This window comes from Plecotus auritus (genome assembly GCF_963455305.1).
Source record: "Plecotus auritus genome assembly, chromosome: 9".
NCBI classification, from domain to species: domain Eukaryota; kingdom Metazoa; phylum Chordata; class Mammalia; order Chiroptera; family Vespertilionidae; genus Plecotus; species Plecotus auritus.
In genome coordinates this window covers 125,032,538-125,050,272 of record NC_137783.1, presented here as the reverse complement: position 1 = coordinate 125,050,272, position 17,735 = coordinate 125,032,538, and the positions used below count along the sequence as shown (strand labels likewise).

The 17,735-nt window shown below is 43.3% G+C and overlaps 1 protein-coding gene and 1 pseudogene across 2 annotated transcripts; both read left to right on the top strand.

The window, feature by feature from the left end:
- Positions 1-3,376: 3,376 nt before the first annotated feature.
- Positions 3,377-4,351, top strand: LOC308233713 (mas-related G-protein coupled receptor member X2-like; annotated as a pseudogene). The gene has a single exon. The product of its transcript is annotated as a mas-related G-protein coupled receptor member X2-like (transcript).
- Positions 4,352-9,894: 5,543 nt separating this feature from the next.
- LOC308234312 (mas-related G-protein coupled receptor member X1-like) lies at positions 9,895-10,875 on the top strand (the record flags this gene model as incomplete). The annotated part of the gene is made up of 1 exon (XM_080641861.1): positions 9,895-10,875. One exon carries the CDS (start codon positions 9,895-9,897, stop codon positions 10,873-10,875), a length of 981 nt encoding a protein of 326 aa, XP_080497987.1.
- Between the last annotated feature and the right edge of the window lie 6,860 nt (positions 10,876-17,735).

Here is a 17,735-nt window from a genome sequence, read left to right as displayed (position 1 = left end):
TTTTGTGTTGTCCCAAAGTCCGCTTAGGCTCTCTTCCTGCTTTTTTTTTTTTTTCCTAGAAGCTGCTCTACTTGGGTATTTTTTCCTACCTTGTCTTCTAGCTCACTGATGCGGTCCTCTGCTTCTTCTAGTCTACTCTTGATGCTTTCTATTGAGTTCTTTACAGCAGCAATGTCATTTTTCATTTCTTCTTGGTTCTTCTTTATTTCCTCTTGGTTCTTACTAATATTGTCGAATTCGTCTTCCATTCTTTTCAGCCACCTTATGAGTGGCTGAAAAGAATGGAAGACAAATTTCTCTGAATTCTTTCTCTGACTTTGCTTGCCTCCATTTTTTTTACTTCCTTTTCTGGTGATGCCTGCTTTTCTTTCATATGGGGGCTGTTTCTTTGTCTCCCCATGGTCTCTCTTCTCCGGGTGTCTGGTTATGTAGTTCTCTCTCTCTCCTGCATTGACTTAAAGGCACAAATTACAACACAACCAGGTACAACACACAAGGCACTGAACAGAAATGTATTCACAATATTAGTAACCACAAATAAAGGTGACCACCAGAGAAAGGCAAATTTGTGGATAGGAGACAAAGAAGAGAGGGGAAAAAAAGAAGGAAAGAAAGGAGTGCCAAAATGAAATTGGGAAAAGGAAAAAAAAGTAAGAGAGGAAAAAAAGAGAATAAGAAACAAAAGGGGAACAAACTATATATATGGGGAGAAAACTCCAATAGAACAGTCACTAATCCCAGCAAATGCCAGCAACAAGTACCTGGAGATGAATACAAACTACAAACAACAACTAATATCAAGCAAGGCAAAGGAAAACAGAAGCAAAAAAACAAAGCAAACAAAACAAAAGAATAAGCAAAACAATCTCACAAACAAGCATAAAAAATCGATATAATCAACATTCAAGCAAACAACAACAAAAGGACAGAGAGGAAAACAATTTTTTGGATAATAAAGACAGAGAAGAGAGAGGTGTGTATGAACTTGGAGCAGGGGATTGGAAATTAGATATATAAGTAGGGTAAAATTTTAACAGGAGGTAAAGAGAAAGAATAGGGAGGATCTAAAGCAGGAGAAGGGTAAGAGAAACAGGACAACAAAAGGGGAAAAGTTAGGAAGAGAGTGATGGCATAAAGGTAGAATTGAGATAGAGTAGAATGATGCTAAAGGAAAGATGAAAATAGAATGCAGAACACTAATCTCAAAGTCAAATAAAGAGAAAATAAAATGACACACTTTTTTTAAAAAGAGGTAAAATAGTAGTAGTAATAATACTGATTGAAAATAAAAATGTAATAATTAAAAAGGTAAAATCAAGTGAGGAAAAAAGAAAAAAATTAGTTTCTTATGAAAAAAATAAAATTAATTAATTAATTAATTAATTAATTAAAAAAAAATAAAATGTTCAGTAGTGAAGGTCATTCACTTCCTCTGTTGTTCTGTTTGGCATGCCTGTTTCCCAGTCAGGACAGTATTGCAGTTCCCTGCGTTCCACTGCTCCTCAGTGTTGTAAGCCAGTCCTGATTTTTAAGCTGGCATTGTGTCTTACTCTCTTGTATCCCTTTATTTGTGATTACACAAGAGTCAATTTGTGATTCAACCCCTGGGTGGCAGTGTTACTGGATTGACCTCTGGGTCTATAGGTCCTCTCTAGCCTGTGCTTAGATCCTGCTTTCCCTGTGGCACTCAATACCGGTTTGTCGGAGTGGGCTGACCCAGAGCTGGTTCTCCGACGATCACTCCCCACTCCAATCCCCAGGTTTCAGAAAAACAACTTTCCCATGCACTGGGCTCAGCAATCAGAAGCAAGGATTTAAAGAGGAGAAAGCACAAGTGTGCGAACTCCGGTGCTGCGTGAAAGTCTGCACAGTCCTTCCTTCCCCCCCACCCACCCCTGTGTCCAAGCAACCGGCACACTTTTAAAATTTTTAGGCTGTCCTTCTGTGTCAGATCAAAATGGGATGCTTTTTAGAGATCCCCTCTGTTAGCAGCTCTGAGGAACCCCTTCCACATTCACGGATCACGCCAGCCCCAACAGCCATGGATTTTTCTAGGCACAGACTTCCCTGGTCCTCCAGCTCCCACAGTGCGTGCGTTTCTCTGTCCTACCCGGACCAGAGACCTCACCTTATCCCAGGTGAAATCTGACCTTTCCGTGGTGGAGTGTAGAGCTCCTCTGAATCTGTGTTTGCACCAATTGGGGACCGGTGCTCTGGGGTTCGCAGCTGTTTGGTGGCTGCTGCAGTTGTAGATTTTCAGGCTTCCGATAACATCCACTTTCCCCTTCAAGATGGCATGGTCTCCGCGTCCGTCCGAGCCGGTGGCTCCGGGAGAGAACCCAGAAGCAGTGGGGGCTGCCCGGTCAGGGGAGCCCTGTCCAGCAGTCCCCCCACTTTCTCCTGGAGTATAGCTGTTCCTTAACTTACCAACAGACACTCCTCGTGCAACTCTCAGCTGTTCTTTCTATCTGCTCCGGGACAAGGCTCGGGACACGTCTGTCTATTCCACCACCATTTTTTTTTTCTCTCCTCAATTTCTCATTGTACCTCCTCAGTTTGTTTGTTTGACTCTTTGCATCTCTCTATTGGGTGTCACTTTTTGGAATAATCTCTCACTATCATCATAAATGCCTTGATAATAAAATGTAGTTTGTTTGGTGTGTGTTTTTTAAAGTGGGAGTACACTGTTAACGATAAGTATTTCATATTTATTATTTTGGCTGCTCTAGGAAGTAGTCCATTATAATAGTGAATTAAACTGTGTCTCACTAGACACACCACTGTTCAGGAGAAAAGTACTTCCTGTCTTCATAAAGATGACACACTCGGCCATTTCCAGCACAAGAAGACAGGTCATACTCATACCCCTCATAGCAAAAGACTGTGTTCCATTTATAACCCAAAATCACAATGTTCTTTCTGAGGATGGACAGTCTCAGTCACTGAGACAGCCCAGAGGTCAGGGCTGGGGCTTCCACTTTGAGCCCTTGAAAGGAAATCTCAGTCACAGGACAGAAGCAATGATGAGCTTAGAGTCCTGCTGTCATCCCATATTACCTGTCCAGACTATGCTCCTCCTGCCTCTGGAAGACATGACATAGTCTCCAACTATGAGTGGAGGTATTTGGACTACAGAATATTCCCATGTCAGAAAAAGGTCCATATTGCATAGAGAGAGCCCCGACTCTAGAGTCAGAGAGAACTGGGTTTGAATCCAGGTTCTAGGACTCCAAGGCGGTGACACCTTTGGTATCATAATCTCTGTAACACAGACAGTAATTCCCATATATCAGGGTGGCCATGACACTCAATGATCAGGCACCAGGAAATCAAGTCTTGTTTCAGTTCCAGTGGCACAAGTGGAGGGTTCCCGAGCATGAATCCATCTGTCACAGCCTGGAGCAGTGAACTCACATCAATAAGTGGAAGAGAACAAACTTTCAACATAGAGTTCCTAATCCTGGAATTACTGATAGTCACCATGGCCCTGGTGGGGCTGGCAGAGAACACAGTGGTGCTCTGGCTCCTGGGCTTTCGCATGTGCAGGAATGCCTTCTCCATCTACATCATCAACCTGGCCGGAGCCGACTTCCTCTTCCTCTGCTACCAGATTATACATCCCCTATATTCAATTTTCTACTTCAATTTTGTCCCCAGTGAAATCTGCGGATTTGTCATCACTGTGGCAATATTTGCCTACATCTCAGGCCTGAGCTTTCTCAGTGCCATCAGCACAGAGCGCTGCATGTCTGTCCTGTGGCCCATCTGGTACCACTGCTACCACTCCAGACACCTGTCAGCTATCATGTGTGCCCTGCTGTGGTCCCTGTCCCTACTGCTGAGCATCCTGAATAAAAATTTCTCTATCACTCCGTTGAATTTTTTAAGCTTTTCCGTGTGTCAGTTATTTGACTTCATCACTGTGGCATGGCTGATTTTGTTATTTGTGCTTCTCTCTGGGTCCAGCCTGGCCCTGATGACCAGACTGCTGAGTGGCTCCAAACGAGTGCCACTAATCTGGCTCTACGTGACCATCGTGCTCATGGTGCTGGTCTTCCTCTGCGGCCTGCGCTTTAGCATCCACTGGTTCCTCTTATTCTGGCTTGAAAAATATTTTGATGCCTTCATTCAACTTTACCAGTTTGTAGTACCCACGTCCTGTGTCAACAGCTGTGCCAACCCCATCATTTACTTCTTCATTGGTTCCTTCAGGCAGTGATGGTGGAAGCGGCGACATACCTGGAGGCTCATTCTTCTGAAGGCTCTGCAGGACACACCTGAGGTGGATGAACCTGGAGAAAGCCTTCCTGGGGAAACCCTGGACATATCGGGAAGCAGTCTGGGGCAGTGATGAGAGCCTCTGTCCTGATCAGTCAGAAGTAACTTTGAGATTCACTGCTGCCCTGCCAGGCTTGGAAAGTATCTAGTCTTCTCTCAGCCTCAGTCCCAAAATGCTTCAGTGATTTCCCAGTCTCTTCAAATAGGTTGTTTTAACCTGGCTGTTCTAGTTTTTCTCAGAGAAAACATTAGTCTGAAAGTTATACCTCTCCATGGTCTAACATTACCAATAAATTTCTCATGTGATCTGAATTTCTTTTTTGAATGCTTTTTCTTTACAATCTTCATTGCAACAGAAAGAATCCCTGCCCAAATCAAACAAATCCAGGTCTGAAGTCCTGGTTCTGCAGCTCTCCTCTCCAAGCCTAAGTTAATTCATCTGCAAAATGTACTTGAAATCATCTGCTCATAGGATCATAGTGGGGAATAAATAAGAAAATGAATGAAAAGGACTCAGCCAGGTGCCAAATATGACTAAATATTTCATAAACATCAGCTGTTAATATTCGTGAAACCTCTACTATATTATTGGCTTGGAGGTGATATATAATAAGTAAAATTTAAAATAAAAATCCTTATCCAAATCCATAATTTCTAGTCTTCATCTTACCCAGCTTCTCAAGTTATATTGAGAACATTGCTCACTCCAATATTCCCAACCATTTTCTCAGTTCAGCATCAGGATTCTGTGCTCTCCTCCTTTATTGCCTACTTCTTAGCTGCTTCTTATGCCTGTGTTGGCTGGGCCCTCCTCTTCTCCCAGGGGTCTGGAGGGTGCAGGCCCTAACGCTGAGTTTCCAAACTCTTCTCCATCAACACTCTCTCCCAGGGTGAGCTCACCCAGCTCGTCTGGAAAGTATGGACATAGACCCTGTGTAATTCTTCCCTGCCTGGAACAGTGCCTGGCACAGCATAGGCACACAGTAGAGTTGGGTAAACACAGAAATGAGTAAATCAGTTTCTCTCATTGTTTCAAATGCTTCATAGTTAAGATTTAAGGAAATGCCATGCAACTCAATTTGGCTGCAGCATGGGCACATGAAAGGAAGTCATCGGAGCTAAAGCTGAAAACACTGGTTGTCCCCACATCATGTGAAAATAATCTAGTTAACAAATGTCAGGAAGAGGGGGCGGGGGGTGACTGACTGGTAGTGCCTGTGGTGTGCTAAATTCCTTATCTGTTAAAAGGGAACACAGTATACACAGTTCTTGAAATTGATAAATCAACACTAGAAAGGAGGCTATATTATGCAAAGCTAAAAAATAAGATGTAAAAGAGTTAAAATGGGAACTGTAAACATCGTTTGCTATTGGTGATTGAGATTAGGAGAGACTTTACATTGTTATTTTATATACTCTTGTGTCCTCTGAAATAAACTAATGTGCATACATTCCTCCTGGGAGTAAATGGAAACAGATCAGATGAGCCAGGCCAGCCTGGCCCTGAATGCCAAGCAAACTCTTCTTTAGCTATGGAATCTCACATTGGCTGTTGGGTGGGCTTCCGTGGGCAGTGACAGGCTCCAGTTCAAACATTAATCACAGGAGGGGGACCAGATGGGGTAGGATGGAGAAAGTAAAAGATAAGTCATTGGATCAGGGCAAATGAGAAGCGTCTCGTGAGGCCATTGCCTCACATCCCCAGAATTTCATTTGCCAGTGCCCCTTGGACAGGAAGTCACAGGGGCTGCCCAGCATCTTGATAAGCCTCTCTTGTTCGTCAGGTTCCACTCCTGCTCCTCCAGACACCTCCTATCCAGGGGTAGGAGAGCATTCTCTGGTGTTCAGCACTGCCTGGAAAGCTCCTATTCTTCTACTCACCACCTTCAACTAGAAGATGGTGCTCAGGTAAGTCAGCTCAGAACTATCTTCTCAAAAAGGCAGTTTTGTTTTCTCCTTCTAAGTCCACATGGTCACGAGTGCATCTGGGGTGCAGCGTGCAAGGAGCCATGGGCACCCATGAAGGACAGTCCAGAGACATGAAGCTCCCTCAGGGAAGCTTTGGGTGCTGGTAGCTTAGGCTGTGAGGGACACAGGTCCTTTTTTCTTCACAGACATTGTTTTCAAACCCGAATTGTTGTTAATAACCTCAGGTTCCACACATTACCTTGCTGTTCTATGAGTTTCTTTGTTATATGTAGGTATGTTTCTGTCCCAGCCAAAAACACAAGGGACAAACAAACAGGGCAATTGAAGAGAGTTTAATAAAAAGACTGTAGGAAAGGTGAGCAGGATAAGACACCTAAACATTAGTCATAATAGGGAGCTATTGCCATTGGGCATCTTGAAGTGTAAAGGGAAAGATAAGTTGCCAAAACACAGGGAAGGCTATGGCTGTACTGGTGGTCGTCACTATGCCCGAAAAAAAGGCCTCAGACAGGGGCTCTCTCCTTAGGTAGAGTAACACCACCATGGCAAGCTCACAGCCTAATAGCAGAGAGTCAGGGCGTTGAACCTCAATCACCCTCCTCCTGCCCTCCAATCAGCTGTCAGTGTCACCCTTTCCTGAGAGCAACCAGGAGACAGAGGGAAAGAGAGCCCAGTAGTGAGGCAAAGTGATGTGTCCTCCCAGGATGCAGCGGAAGGTAGAGAAGCTGGAAGTGAAATTTGATGTCAAATGAAGAGAATCCATTTTTCTTTTAACTCTTCTTAGTTGCTTTTCTTGGGACTTTTTCTCTCTCACTGTGATTAGATCAACTTGTTACTACATCTCATTTATTTGATCTGTTGGCACCCCCTACTGGGAGTCATATCTTTTTTTTTAATATATATTTCATTGATTTTTTACAGAGAGGAAGGGAGAGGGATAGAGAGCCAAAAACATCGATGAGAGAGAAACATCGATCAGCTGCCTCCTGCACGCCCCCTACTGGGGATGTGCCCGCAACCAAGGTACATGCCCTTGACTGGAATCGAACCTGGGACCCTTGAGTCCGCAGGCCAACGCTCTATCCACTGAGCCAAACCGGCCAGGGCTGGGAGTCATATCTTAAAAATAACATCTCTCATCATAAATGCCTTGAGGATGGAATGTACATTATTTTTCAAGGTGGTTGTATAGAAATATTTTTAAGAATTTAAATTTATGATTTTGGTAGCCCTAAAAAGTAATGTATGAGAAGTTACTAGAAGTGGACTGGTGACTTCAAGGCATCAGACACCTGTGCTCTTTCAAATCACTGCTCCCCAGCCCTAGAGAGGTGACTGCATTCTCATGCAGGGCTCCCAGACTCATCAGCATTTTTTCCAGATGAGAAGAGGGAAAGGAAAAGCACAACCTAAGATTGGTTACATCACTTGTGCTCACCTCCCATTGGCTACCACCTGGTCACATGGTGCCATCAAATGTGAATGGAAACTAGTATTAGAATCCATTTTCTGGTCTAAAACTCTCAGAACTATTATGTGAGAGAGAAGGAAATGGGTATTTAGACCAACTAGTATTTTCTACACCCCTGGAGCTCTCTCAGGTTCTGAGTTCACATGAAGATTTTACTCAGGTGCTCACCCCACAATGAGGCAGAGAACAGTGGTAAAGCCTCAGGCTGGGCTCCAGGAGACCAGGACTGGCATTGGACCTGCTATTCACACTGTGATCTCAGGGAAATCCTTTGGCTCTTTCAGCCTCAGCTTCTTCCTGTGTTAAAGGATGATATTATAACAGATGGTCTCTAAGGGACATGTGCTCAATGCCAAGAATAAAATAGTGAACAACAACAACCAAGAAAAAGAGGCAAAACCCAGACAGATCTAGTCATCATTATTAAGTTTTGAGTTTAAAAAGGGAGACAAGCCCTAGCAGGTTTGACTCAGTGGTTAGAGCGGCAGCCCACAGACTGAGGGGTAGAGGGTTCAATTCTACTGGGTGAGCCTGTGCTGGCTGAACCTGGCAAGAATTGACTGATTGGGTCTGTCTAGAGGCAAGAAGGAGCTCTTGGAATCTCTGGTCTGTTCTCAGGTGGATTCCACCCACTTCTTCTTGCACACTGGATAAGCTTCACTCCCTTGTTATTTACCCAATTTGCCTATTCTAGCTTAATAAAACACACAAATGAGTTGCCATTTTAGATTTGTCCCTAAGAGTTACTTGCTCTCTGCCCCACCAGCCCCGATGTGTACCAGACACACCTCCCTGGTAGTGGGGCTGCAGGGCACGGGAAAGACAAAGACTCCGACACAGACCTGTGGGTTCAGATCCAGGCTCTTCCACTTGTGCACATGAGAATTGGAGCATGTCATTCAACCTCCTTGTGCTTGTCTTTTCTTATATGCCAGGTGGGAGTAAGCATAGTACTGGCCTCATGGGGCTATTAGGAGGATTAAAAGAGGTAATACCATGTAACCACTCATCAGCTGCTACTCTTCACATTTGTGAGTTAGCTTGTGTTTCTCACATAAATTCTGCAAGAGCTTCTCTCTTTTCATCCAATCAAAGCCCTTTGTAAAAAGAACTAAGCACTTCTTACCTGCACCACCACCAGGAGAATTCTCTTACACAAATGCTTTGATCTGCAAAGAAATCTCTACTCCAAATCACATGTAGGGACAATGAGTGGCTTTCCTATTACACGTATCATAGGAAAACCAGTTAATAATGTCGCTTTGTATTTCTGTCCCAACTACCTCTATTCACACCCTTGGCCACCTCTGTCTCTCTCTTCTTCCCAAAATGGCTTCTTCCTCCTCTAAAATGCAGAGAAGTTTAATTCAGTCCTGAATTTTCTCCCACCTGGATAGGAGGTGTCTGCAGACATAAAAATATTCTTTTGAACACACAAGAGCTTTTTACAGAATGAATAATTAGAAATTAGATTTTCTTTTCATTACATATGTGTTTTTTTGGTGGTGGAGTTAAAAGTGCTGACTTCTGTTTTACATTTAAAATTCTTCATTTAAAAAATTATTATATTATATTAAATCCAAATTTTCTTCCTCCCTTTGGCTCCTCATTCATTCCTTCATTCATTTGTGGTTTAAAATTTTATTGACAGCAGCATCTTGTTCCCACACAGTCTTGGGCCCTGGGACACAACAGTGGGAAGAGTAATCACTGTCTATCCCCATAAAGATGACACACTGGGACATTTCTAATGCAAGAGCTTTCGGTGTCCTCACTCTGTCCAAACAAGGGGTCTCATTCCCTTCATGAGCCTAAGTCATAACCTCCTTTCTCCCTGTGAGTAGACCACTCTGTCACTGAGATTGCCCTGGGGCTTCTGACAGCCTGCTGTCACACAAAGCCACTCTCCCAGAGCACAAGTACTGGGGATCTCAGAACCCTGTTGTCCTCCACAGGACCTGTGCAGACTCTTCTCCTCCTGCTTCCGGGGCACATGTCATGGGCTGGATGGTGAGTGGAGAGGTTGGACATAGAGAGAACTGGGTTTAAATTCAGGCTCCAGGACTCCAAGACTGTGTGTTTCAGGAAGAATCTTAATCTCTGGAAGCCTCCATTCACCACAGACAGGGTGGCCATGAGGGTCAGTGGTCATAGAGCAGGTGCTCAAGTCTTGTTTTGTTTCCAGGCCAACACTTGAAGCGTTTTGGGGCACGGATATGACTGTCACAGCCTGGGAGACCAACCTCGAACCAACCAATGGAAGTGATCAGGCCTTCCATCAATTTGATACAGAGATCATAATCCTGGACGTACTGACAACCGTTGTGACCCTGGTGGGCCTGGCAGGGAACGTGGTGGTGTTCTGGCTCTTGGGCTTCCGCATGCGCAGGAACGCCTTCTCTGTCTACATCCTCAACCTGGCGGGGGCCGACTTCCTCTTCCTCTGCTGCCGATTTATAGGTACCCTAGGTTCACTTTTTGACTTGGGTTTTGACAGTAGAGTAATGAGCGGAATTGTCTTTGCTGTGTCAGTCTTTGCCTACATCTCAGGCCTAGGCTTTCTCAGCACCATCAGCACGGAAGGCTGCATGTCTAACCTGTGGCCCATCTGGTACCGCTGCCACCGCCCCAGACACCTGTCCACCATCCTGTGTGCCCTGCTTTGGGCCCTGTCCCTGCTCCTGAGCATCCTGGAAGGGAACTACTGTGGCTTCCTGATTAGCAATATGCATGATTTTTGGTGCCCAGTGTTGGATTTCATCACTGTGGCGTGGCTGATTTTGTTATTTGTGCTTCTCTCTGGGTCCAGCCTGGCCCTGACGTCCAGACTGCTGTGTGGCTCCCACCCGGTGCCGCTAACCAGGCTCTACGTGACCATCGTGCTCACAGTGCTGGTCTTCCTTCTCTGTGGTATGCCCTACGGCATCATCTGGTTCCTCTTATTCTGGTTTCCAAGTGATTCTAAGGCCGTCTTCCATCTTTACCTGATTGCAATACCCCTGTCCTGTATCAACAGCTGTGCCAACCCCATCATTTACTTCTTCGTTGGCTCCTTCAGGCAGCGATGGTGCAAGCGACGACACACCCTGAGACTCATTCTTCAGAAGGCTCTGCAGGACACTCCTGAGGTGGATGAACCTGGAGAAAGCCTTCCTGGGGAAACCCTGGACATGTCGGGAAGCAGCCTGGGGCAGTGATGAGAGCCTCTGTCTTGATCAGTCAGAAGTAACTTTGAGACTCACTGCTGCCCTGCCAGGCTTGGAAAGTATCTAGTCTTCTCTCAGCCTCAGCCTCAGAATGCTTCAGTGATCCTCCAATCTCTTCAAATACGTTGTTTTTAATCTGGCTGCTCTAGTTTTTCTTATTAGTCTTAAAGTTATGCCTCACCACCGTTCCTGACATTACCAATAAATTTCTCATGTAATCGTCCTCTGAATTTCTTTATTGAATGCTTTTCTTTGCAAGTGGATCAGGAAAGGCTTCTTGAAATGCTTGACCTTTGAACTGATAGCTATAATTTACCTAGTAAGTACCCTATGTCACATAAGCCAGCCACACCAACCTTTTAAGACAGGCAAGGGAAGATAAACAGGAACTGGACAAATAGAAATGGGAAAAGAGGCAATTTATTGTGTTATTGTTAATAAAAGTACAAAGGTTGTTTAGAAAATGGTGACCAGTGTGCAAACAAGTTTCATTCCCTTTGACACCCCAAATATATGGTCATAGTTGCTAGATCCCTCTTAAGAAGGATCAGCCCGGCCCGTGTAGCTCAGTGGTTGAGTGTTGACCTATGAACCAGAAGGACACAGTTCAATTCCTGGTCAGGGCACATGCTCAGGTTGGAGTTTTGGTCCTCAGTGGGGAGCATGCAGGAGACAGCCAATCAATGATTCTCTCTCATCACTGATGTTTCCATTTCTCTATCCCTCTCCTTCCCTCTCTCTGAAATCAATAAAAAAAAATTTTTAAATGGATCATTGGCTAAAGTGCAGTGAGTAATGAGCCATGTCTCTTGTGGCCTTATAGTGTCAGAGGTTGGCATAAGTTTCGCAAAATGAGTTAGAGTCAACTCTACAATACTGTCAAATCCAGACATCGCCAGCAAGGTCACCCAAGCAGGACAAACCAAAGAGGAAAATCTTGCTCTGCTGACACTGACTCTAGGATATGTCCAACCCTACAGGGTCTTAAACCACATCTAAAAACAACAGGCCGGTGGAACAAGGACACGGGTTGGGGGAAGTGGGAAGGGAGAAACAAAAGAATGCACCCTCTTCTGGACTACAGTCTTTTAGCCTGCAAAAGGCCACACTGGAGCAGGAGAGATGGTTCATCTTTAAATTAAACTCAGTGTTTTATGCCTCATATAAAACTTCAACTCTAATTGTTCACAGCTTTGATATGGATGATGGCATAAGAGTTGGTAACCGGTTATCAGAAATCTTGCATGATAATTCTGCATGATATCTCCTATCTCTTTTGAAATGTAGTATCTTGATATTTAGATCTGAGCTGTTTTAACATCCTGTTATACATGTAAGAGAATAATGTGTATCAACTTCAGATGCTCTGAAGAGATCAGTGAGTGAAAGTTGGGCCTTTAGTTACCTGCAAAATTTTATTTATTAATTTTTAAAGAGATATTGGAAGCAAATATGATAAATTTTTAATATATATTTAAATTTAATGGTGGTTGTGTGAATGCTTATTATATTATCTCATGGCCTACATGCCTAGTTTACTATCTTCTTTCCAGCATAAACCTGTTCTCATTCTTGGTAACTACAATATCAATGTAGGTAGTAAATCCAACAAACTTTTCAATCTGATTAATTATAGACAAACAACAAGTTGCAAAATTACTGCAGAGAGTTCCTGTCTGCCTCTGCCAATGGTGACATATTACACAAATACAGATCATTTTCAAAACCAAGAAATTGACCTGGGTAGGATACAATTATTTACACTACACATCCTACTCAGATCTCACCCAGTTTCACATGCACACATTTTTATTGTGTATAATTCTAGGACATTTTATCACATGTATAGATTCATGTAATCACAGCCACATTCAAGATTTGGAATTGTTTCTTTGTCACAAAAGAGTCCTCTTGGGCAACTCTTTGTAGACACACCCAACCTGTGCCCCTTCCAAACTCTTGGCAACCACTGATCTTTTCTCCATCTCTATAATTTTGTCATTTCAAAAATGTTGTATAAATGGAATCATACAGTATTCAGCCTTTGAGTTTGATTTTTTTCATTCAACTCAATGATCTCAAGATCCATTCAAGTTGTTGCATGAATCAAAAGTTTGTTGTTCGTTTTTTAAATTACTGCGTCGTATTATATAGTATAGATGCATTACCTTTTGTTTCACTATTCACACGTGGAAGGATATTTGGTTTGTTTCCAATTTGATTATTATAAGTAAAATTGCTAGGAACATCTGTATAGAGGTTTTCATGTGAACGTAAGTTTACCATTCTCTAAAATAAATGCCAGGAGTAATTGCTGTGTTGTATGGTAAGTGTATCTCCAAAATTTTAAGAAAATGCAGTTTTACAGCATGGCCATACCATTTTACTTTCCAACCAGTAATGTATGAGAGATCCAGTTTTCCTAAAGCCTTGCCAATATTTGAAAGAATAGGTATTTCTTAATTTTAGCCATTCTAAGGAGTGTGTAATAGTATCTCATCATGGTTTTAATTTTGTATTTCCCTAATAGCTAGGGATGCAAAACGTATTTCATGTATTTATTTGCCTTCCATATATTTCCTTTGGTGAAGTGTCTGTTCAAGTCTTTTGCCCTGGTTGAATCCAACTCTCCATTAACTCCATGCCTGTTTCCAGGGAGCTAAGTGTAGCTAGAGAACAACACACAACCAATGGTTTCACTTTTAATTTATGTCCACAAACCACAAGTATCCACTTAGCTATGCTGAGCAATCAGGTACCTTTTCCATAACTACCCTTTCGGTCTCCAAGGGAAACACTTCACTCCATCTCTCTCCTGAAACCCGCTCCTCACTCTTTTATCACTCTCAGATGCTGCCCTCCTGAGAATGTCCCCACCAAATCTACCAGCCAAACTGCCTCTGAGCTCACTTCCCTGCCTTTCCTCTCAGGCCAGGGAAGAGCTATGCATGCTCCTACCCTAAACCATCCTTTCCACCTGCATGCAGGTTCCACCCCTCTCCTCCACAGATACACTCACCCAATTATTACTTCTCCCACCTGAATCTTGAATACTCCCTTCTCTTTTGGATCATCCAAACACTATACACACATGTTATCCTATCTCCTGGCTTAAAATACATTCTGCTCCACCCACAGCTTGATTTTTCTCCTTTCCTTCACAGCAAATCTCCTTAAATGAGTTTTCCATACTTGGTTATCTTTATTTCCTCACCTCCTAGGCTCTGGCTCCACCCTTCCCCTCTTCTCTCTTTCCTCTGCCTCTCTCTCTCTCTCTCTCTCTCTCTCTCTCTCTCTCTCCATCTCCCTGCTCCTCCCCATCCCTCCCCCCTCTCTATTTCTATCTCTATCTCTCTATCTCTGTATCTCTCTCCTACTCCTCCCCCCATAGCTCCCCCTCTCAGTCTTTCTATCTCTATCACTGAATCTTTCTTCCTCCTCCCCCTTTCTTTCTCCCTCCCTTCCTCTTTCTCTCTCATCTTTTTTTTTTTTCATTTACTTCTTATCTTTTTTTTTCCTTTATTTTCTTTTTAAATCTTTATTGTTGAAGGTATTATATAGGTCCTCCTTTTCCCCACTTCCTCTCTTGGTTATATCATTAAATTCATTTTCCTTGCTTTAAATTTTTATTTTTGAAAATGCAATACATTCACAGGTTTAAAAATATTTTTGATGCTCACATTGAAAATTGTCATTCCCTTTCTAGGCCTTTAGGCATCTACGTCTTCTCCTCAAAGATAAATATGATTATTAGTTGTTTCTCAAGTTCTTTCCAGAATTATTTAATGCTAAACAAGCATATGTAGATATGTTTGTTTATAAAGGAATATATAATACATATGAATGTATCTTTATTCCTTCTCATACAAATATACATTGTTCTGTACTCTTTTTTTTTTTAACTTAATATATCCTAGAGATCCTTCCACATCAGGTTTGTTGCTCTTTGTATATAGCTACACAGTATTCCACTGGACCATGATTTATGCAGTATTGATGGCCATTTTGGCTGTTTCCAATATTTTTTGCAAATTATCCTACATTTATTAACGTTATACATATATCTCTTGCATATGTACAGATATACCTTTAAGACAAATTCCTAGATGAGGAATTACAGGAAGAAAAAGTATGACACTTGGTATGTGTTTATGCATGTTGCAAATAGCGCTCCCTGGGGCCTCTGTCAACCTTCACTCCCACCAGAAATGTGTGAGAGTGGATTGTACAACACCATCTCCTACAGAGGACACTGCCAAAAGTTCTGGTATTTTATGTTTCAGTGAGTAAAATATAACTCCATGTAATTTTAATTTTCATCTCTGTTATTATTACTTTGGTTTCTCTCCATATGTTTAAGAGCCATTTTTATTTTGAGAAATTGTGAATTTATGACCTATAATCATTTTCTTATTGGCTTCTTAAATTTTGAATTATCATTTTACAGAAACTTTTACAAATAGGGGAATTAGTAATTTTTCTTTTCTATGAGTTACCAATATTTTCCCAACTCATTTTTCATCTTTTGATTGTGATGGTTCATGCCATACCGAAAAAAATCTGTATGTTCTCCTCCTTATTAATCTTTTCTTTAATGCCTTCTGAATTTTGTGCTACACTTTGAAAGTCTTTCCCAAGATTGAGAAAAAAAAACAAAACTTTCCTATGTTTTCTCCAGGTACTAATCTAGTTTCATTATTTATTTTTAAGTATTTGAATTATATATAGACTAGAGGCCCGGTGCACGAAATTCGTGCATGGGGGTGTGTGTCCCTCAGTCCAGCCTGCACCCTCTCCAATCTGGAACCCCTTGAGAGATGTCCGACTAAACGGGCAGTTGGACATCCCTCTCACAATCCAGGACTGCTGGCTCCCAACTGCTCACCTGCCTGCCTTCCTGATTGACCCTAACTGTTTCTGCCCGCCAGCCTGATCACCTCCTAACCACTCCCCTGCCGACCTGGTCACTCCTAACTGCCCTCCCCTGACAGCCTCATCGTCCCTAACTGCTCTCCCCTGCTGGTCTGGTCCCCCCCACAACTGCCCTCCCCTGCAGGCCTGGTCCCCCCCAACTGCCCTCCCCTGCAGGCCTGGTCCTCCCCAACTGCCCTCCCCTGCAAGCCTGGTACCCCCCAACTGCCCTCTCCTGCAGGCCTGGTCCCCCCCAACTGCCCTCCCCTGCAGGCCTGATACCCCCCAACTGCTCTCCCCTGCAGGCCCGGTCGCCCCCATCTTCCCTCCCCTGCTGGCCATCTTGTGGCAGCCATCTTGTGTCCACATGGGGGCAGCCATCTTTGACCACATGGGGGCAGCCATCTTGTGTGTTGGAGTGACAGTCAATTTGCATATTACTCTTTTATTAGATAGGATAGAGGCCTGGTGCAGGGGTGGAGGCTGGCTGGTTTGCCCTGAAGGGTGTCCTGGATTAGGGTGGGGGTTCCCTTGGGGTGTGGGGCGGCCTGGGCAAGGGGCCTGTGGTGGTTTGCAGGCCAGCCACACCCCCTGGTGACCCAAGCATAGGCCAGGGCTGGCTGGAAGCAGGTATCTGGGATTTATTTATCTTCTATAATTGAAACTTTGCAGCCTTAAGCGGAGGCCAGGGCTGGCCACAGCTGGTGGGAAGCTTGGTTTCCTCCATCACCGGCGGCAACCCAAGCTTCCTGCTCACTCCAGCTCTGTGGAGGCCGCCATCTTAGTTGGGTTAATTTGCATAGTTGCTCTGATTGGCTGGTGGGCGGAGCGGAGTGATGGTCAATTTGCATGTTTCTCTTTTATTAGTGTAGATTTATCCTAATATCATATGCAAAGTATGTTTTCAACTTTATTTATTTTTTAATATATTTTTATTGATTTCAGAGATGAAGGGAGAAAAAGAGAGAGATAGAAACATCAGTGATGAGAGAGAATCATTGATTGGCTGCCTTTTGCATGCCCCACGCTGGGGATCAAGCCCACAATGCAGGAATGTGCCCTGACTAGGAATCAAACCGTGACCTCCTGGTTCATAGGTCGATGCTCAAGCACTGAGGCATGCCAGCCAGGCCAACTTTATTTTATTTTATTTTATTTCATTTTAAATATATTTTATTGATTTTTTTACAGAGAGGAAGGGAGAGGGATAGAGAGTTAGAAACATCGATGAGAGAGAAACATCAATCAGCTGCCTCCTACACAATCCCTACTGGGTATGTGCCTGCAACCAAGGTACATGCCCTTGCCTGGAATCGAACCTGGGACCCTTGAGTCTACAGGCCAATGCTCTATCCACTGAGCCAAACCTGTTAGGGACAAATTTATTTTATTTTAGATGGCCACCAGTGATCCCAATTCCATTCACCAAATAGTTCGTGTTACACCCACTACTTTAATATATATATATATTTTTTTGTCAGATGATAAATTCCCATATGCATTTGGGTCTAATTCTGAGACTTTTGTTTCATTGATCAGCTTCCCTACATATGGTTTTCTGGATCCAACTCCTCAACTTCTAATAAACAAAGACCCCTTCAGACTTCCTCTCTTTTCAGTCTGCAGCTCGGTCAGACCTTTGAGGATAAGCTCCAAAAGGCCTTGCTCTAGTTTATGGTTGTTGTTAACACTGACATTCCAATGCCTGGGACACAGTAGGTCTATGTTAGTTTGCTATAGCTGCCACACAAAAGTACCACAGACTGTGTGGCTTAAACAATAGAAATTTATTTTCTCACAATTCTGAAGGCTAAAATTCTGAGATGAATGTATTGGGAGGGTTGTCAGGTTCTGAGGCCTCTCTTCTTGGTTTATAGATGGCATCTTCTCTTGTGTCCTCACATGTATCTGTGTCCTGATCTCCCCTTCCTATAAGGATG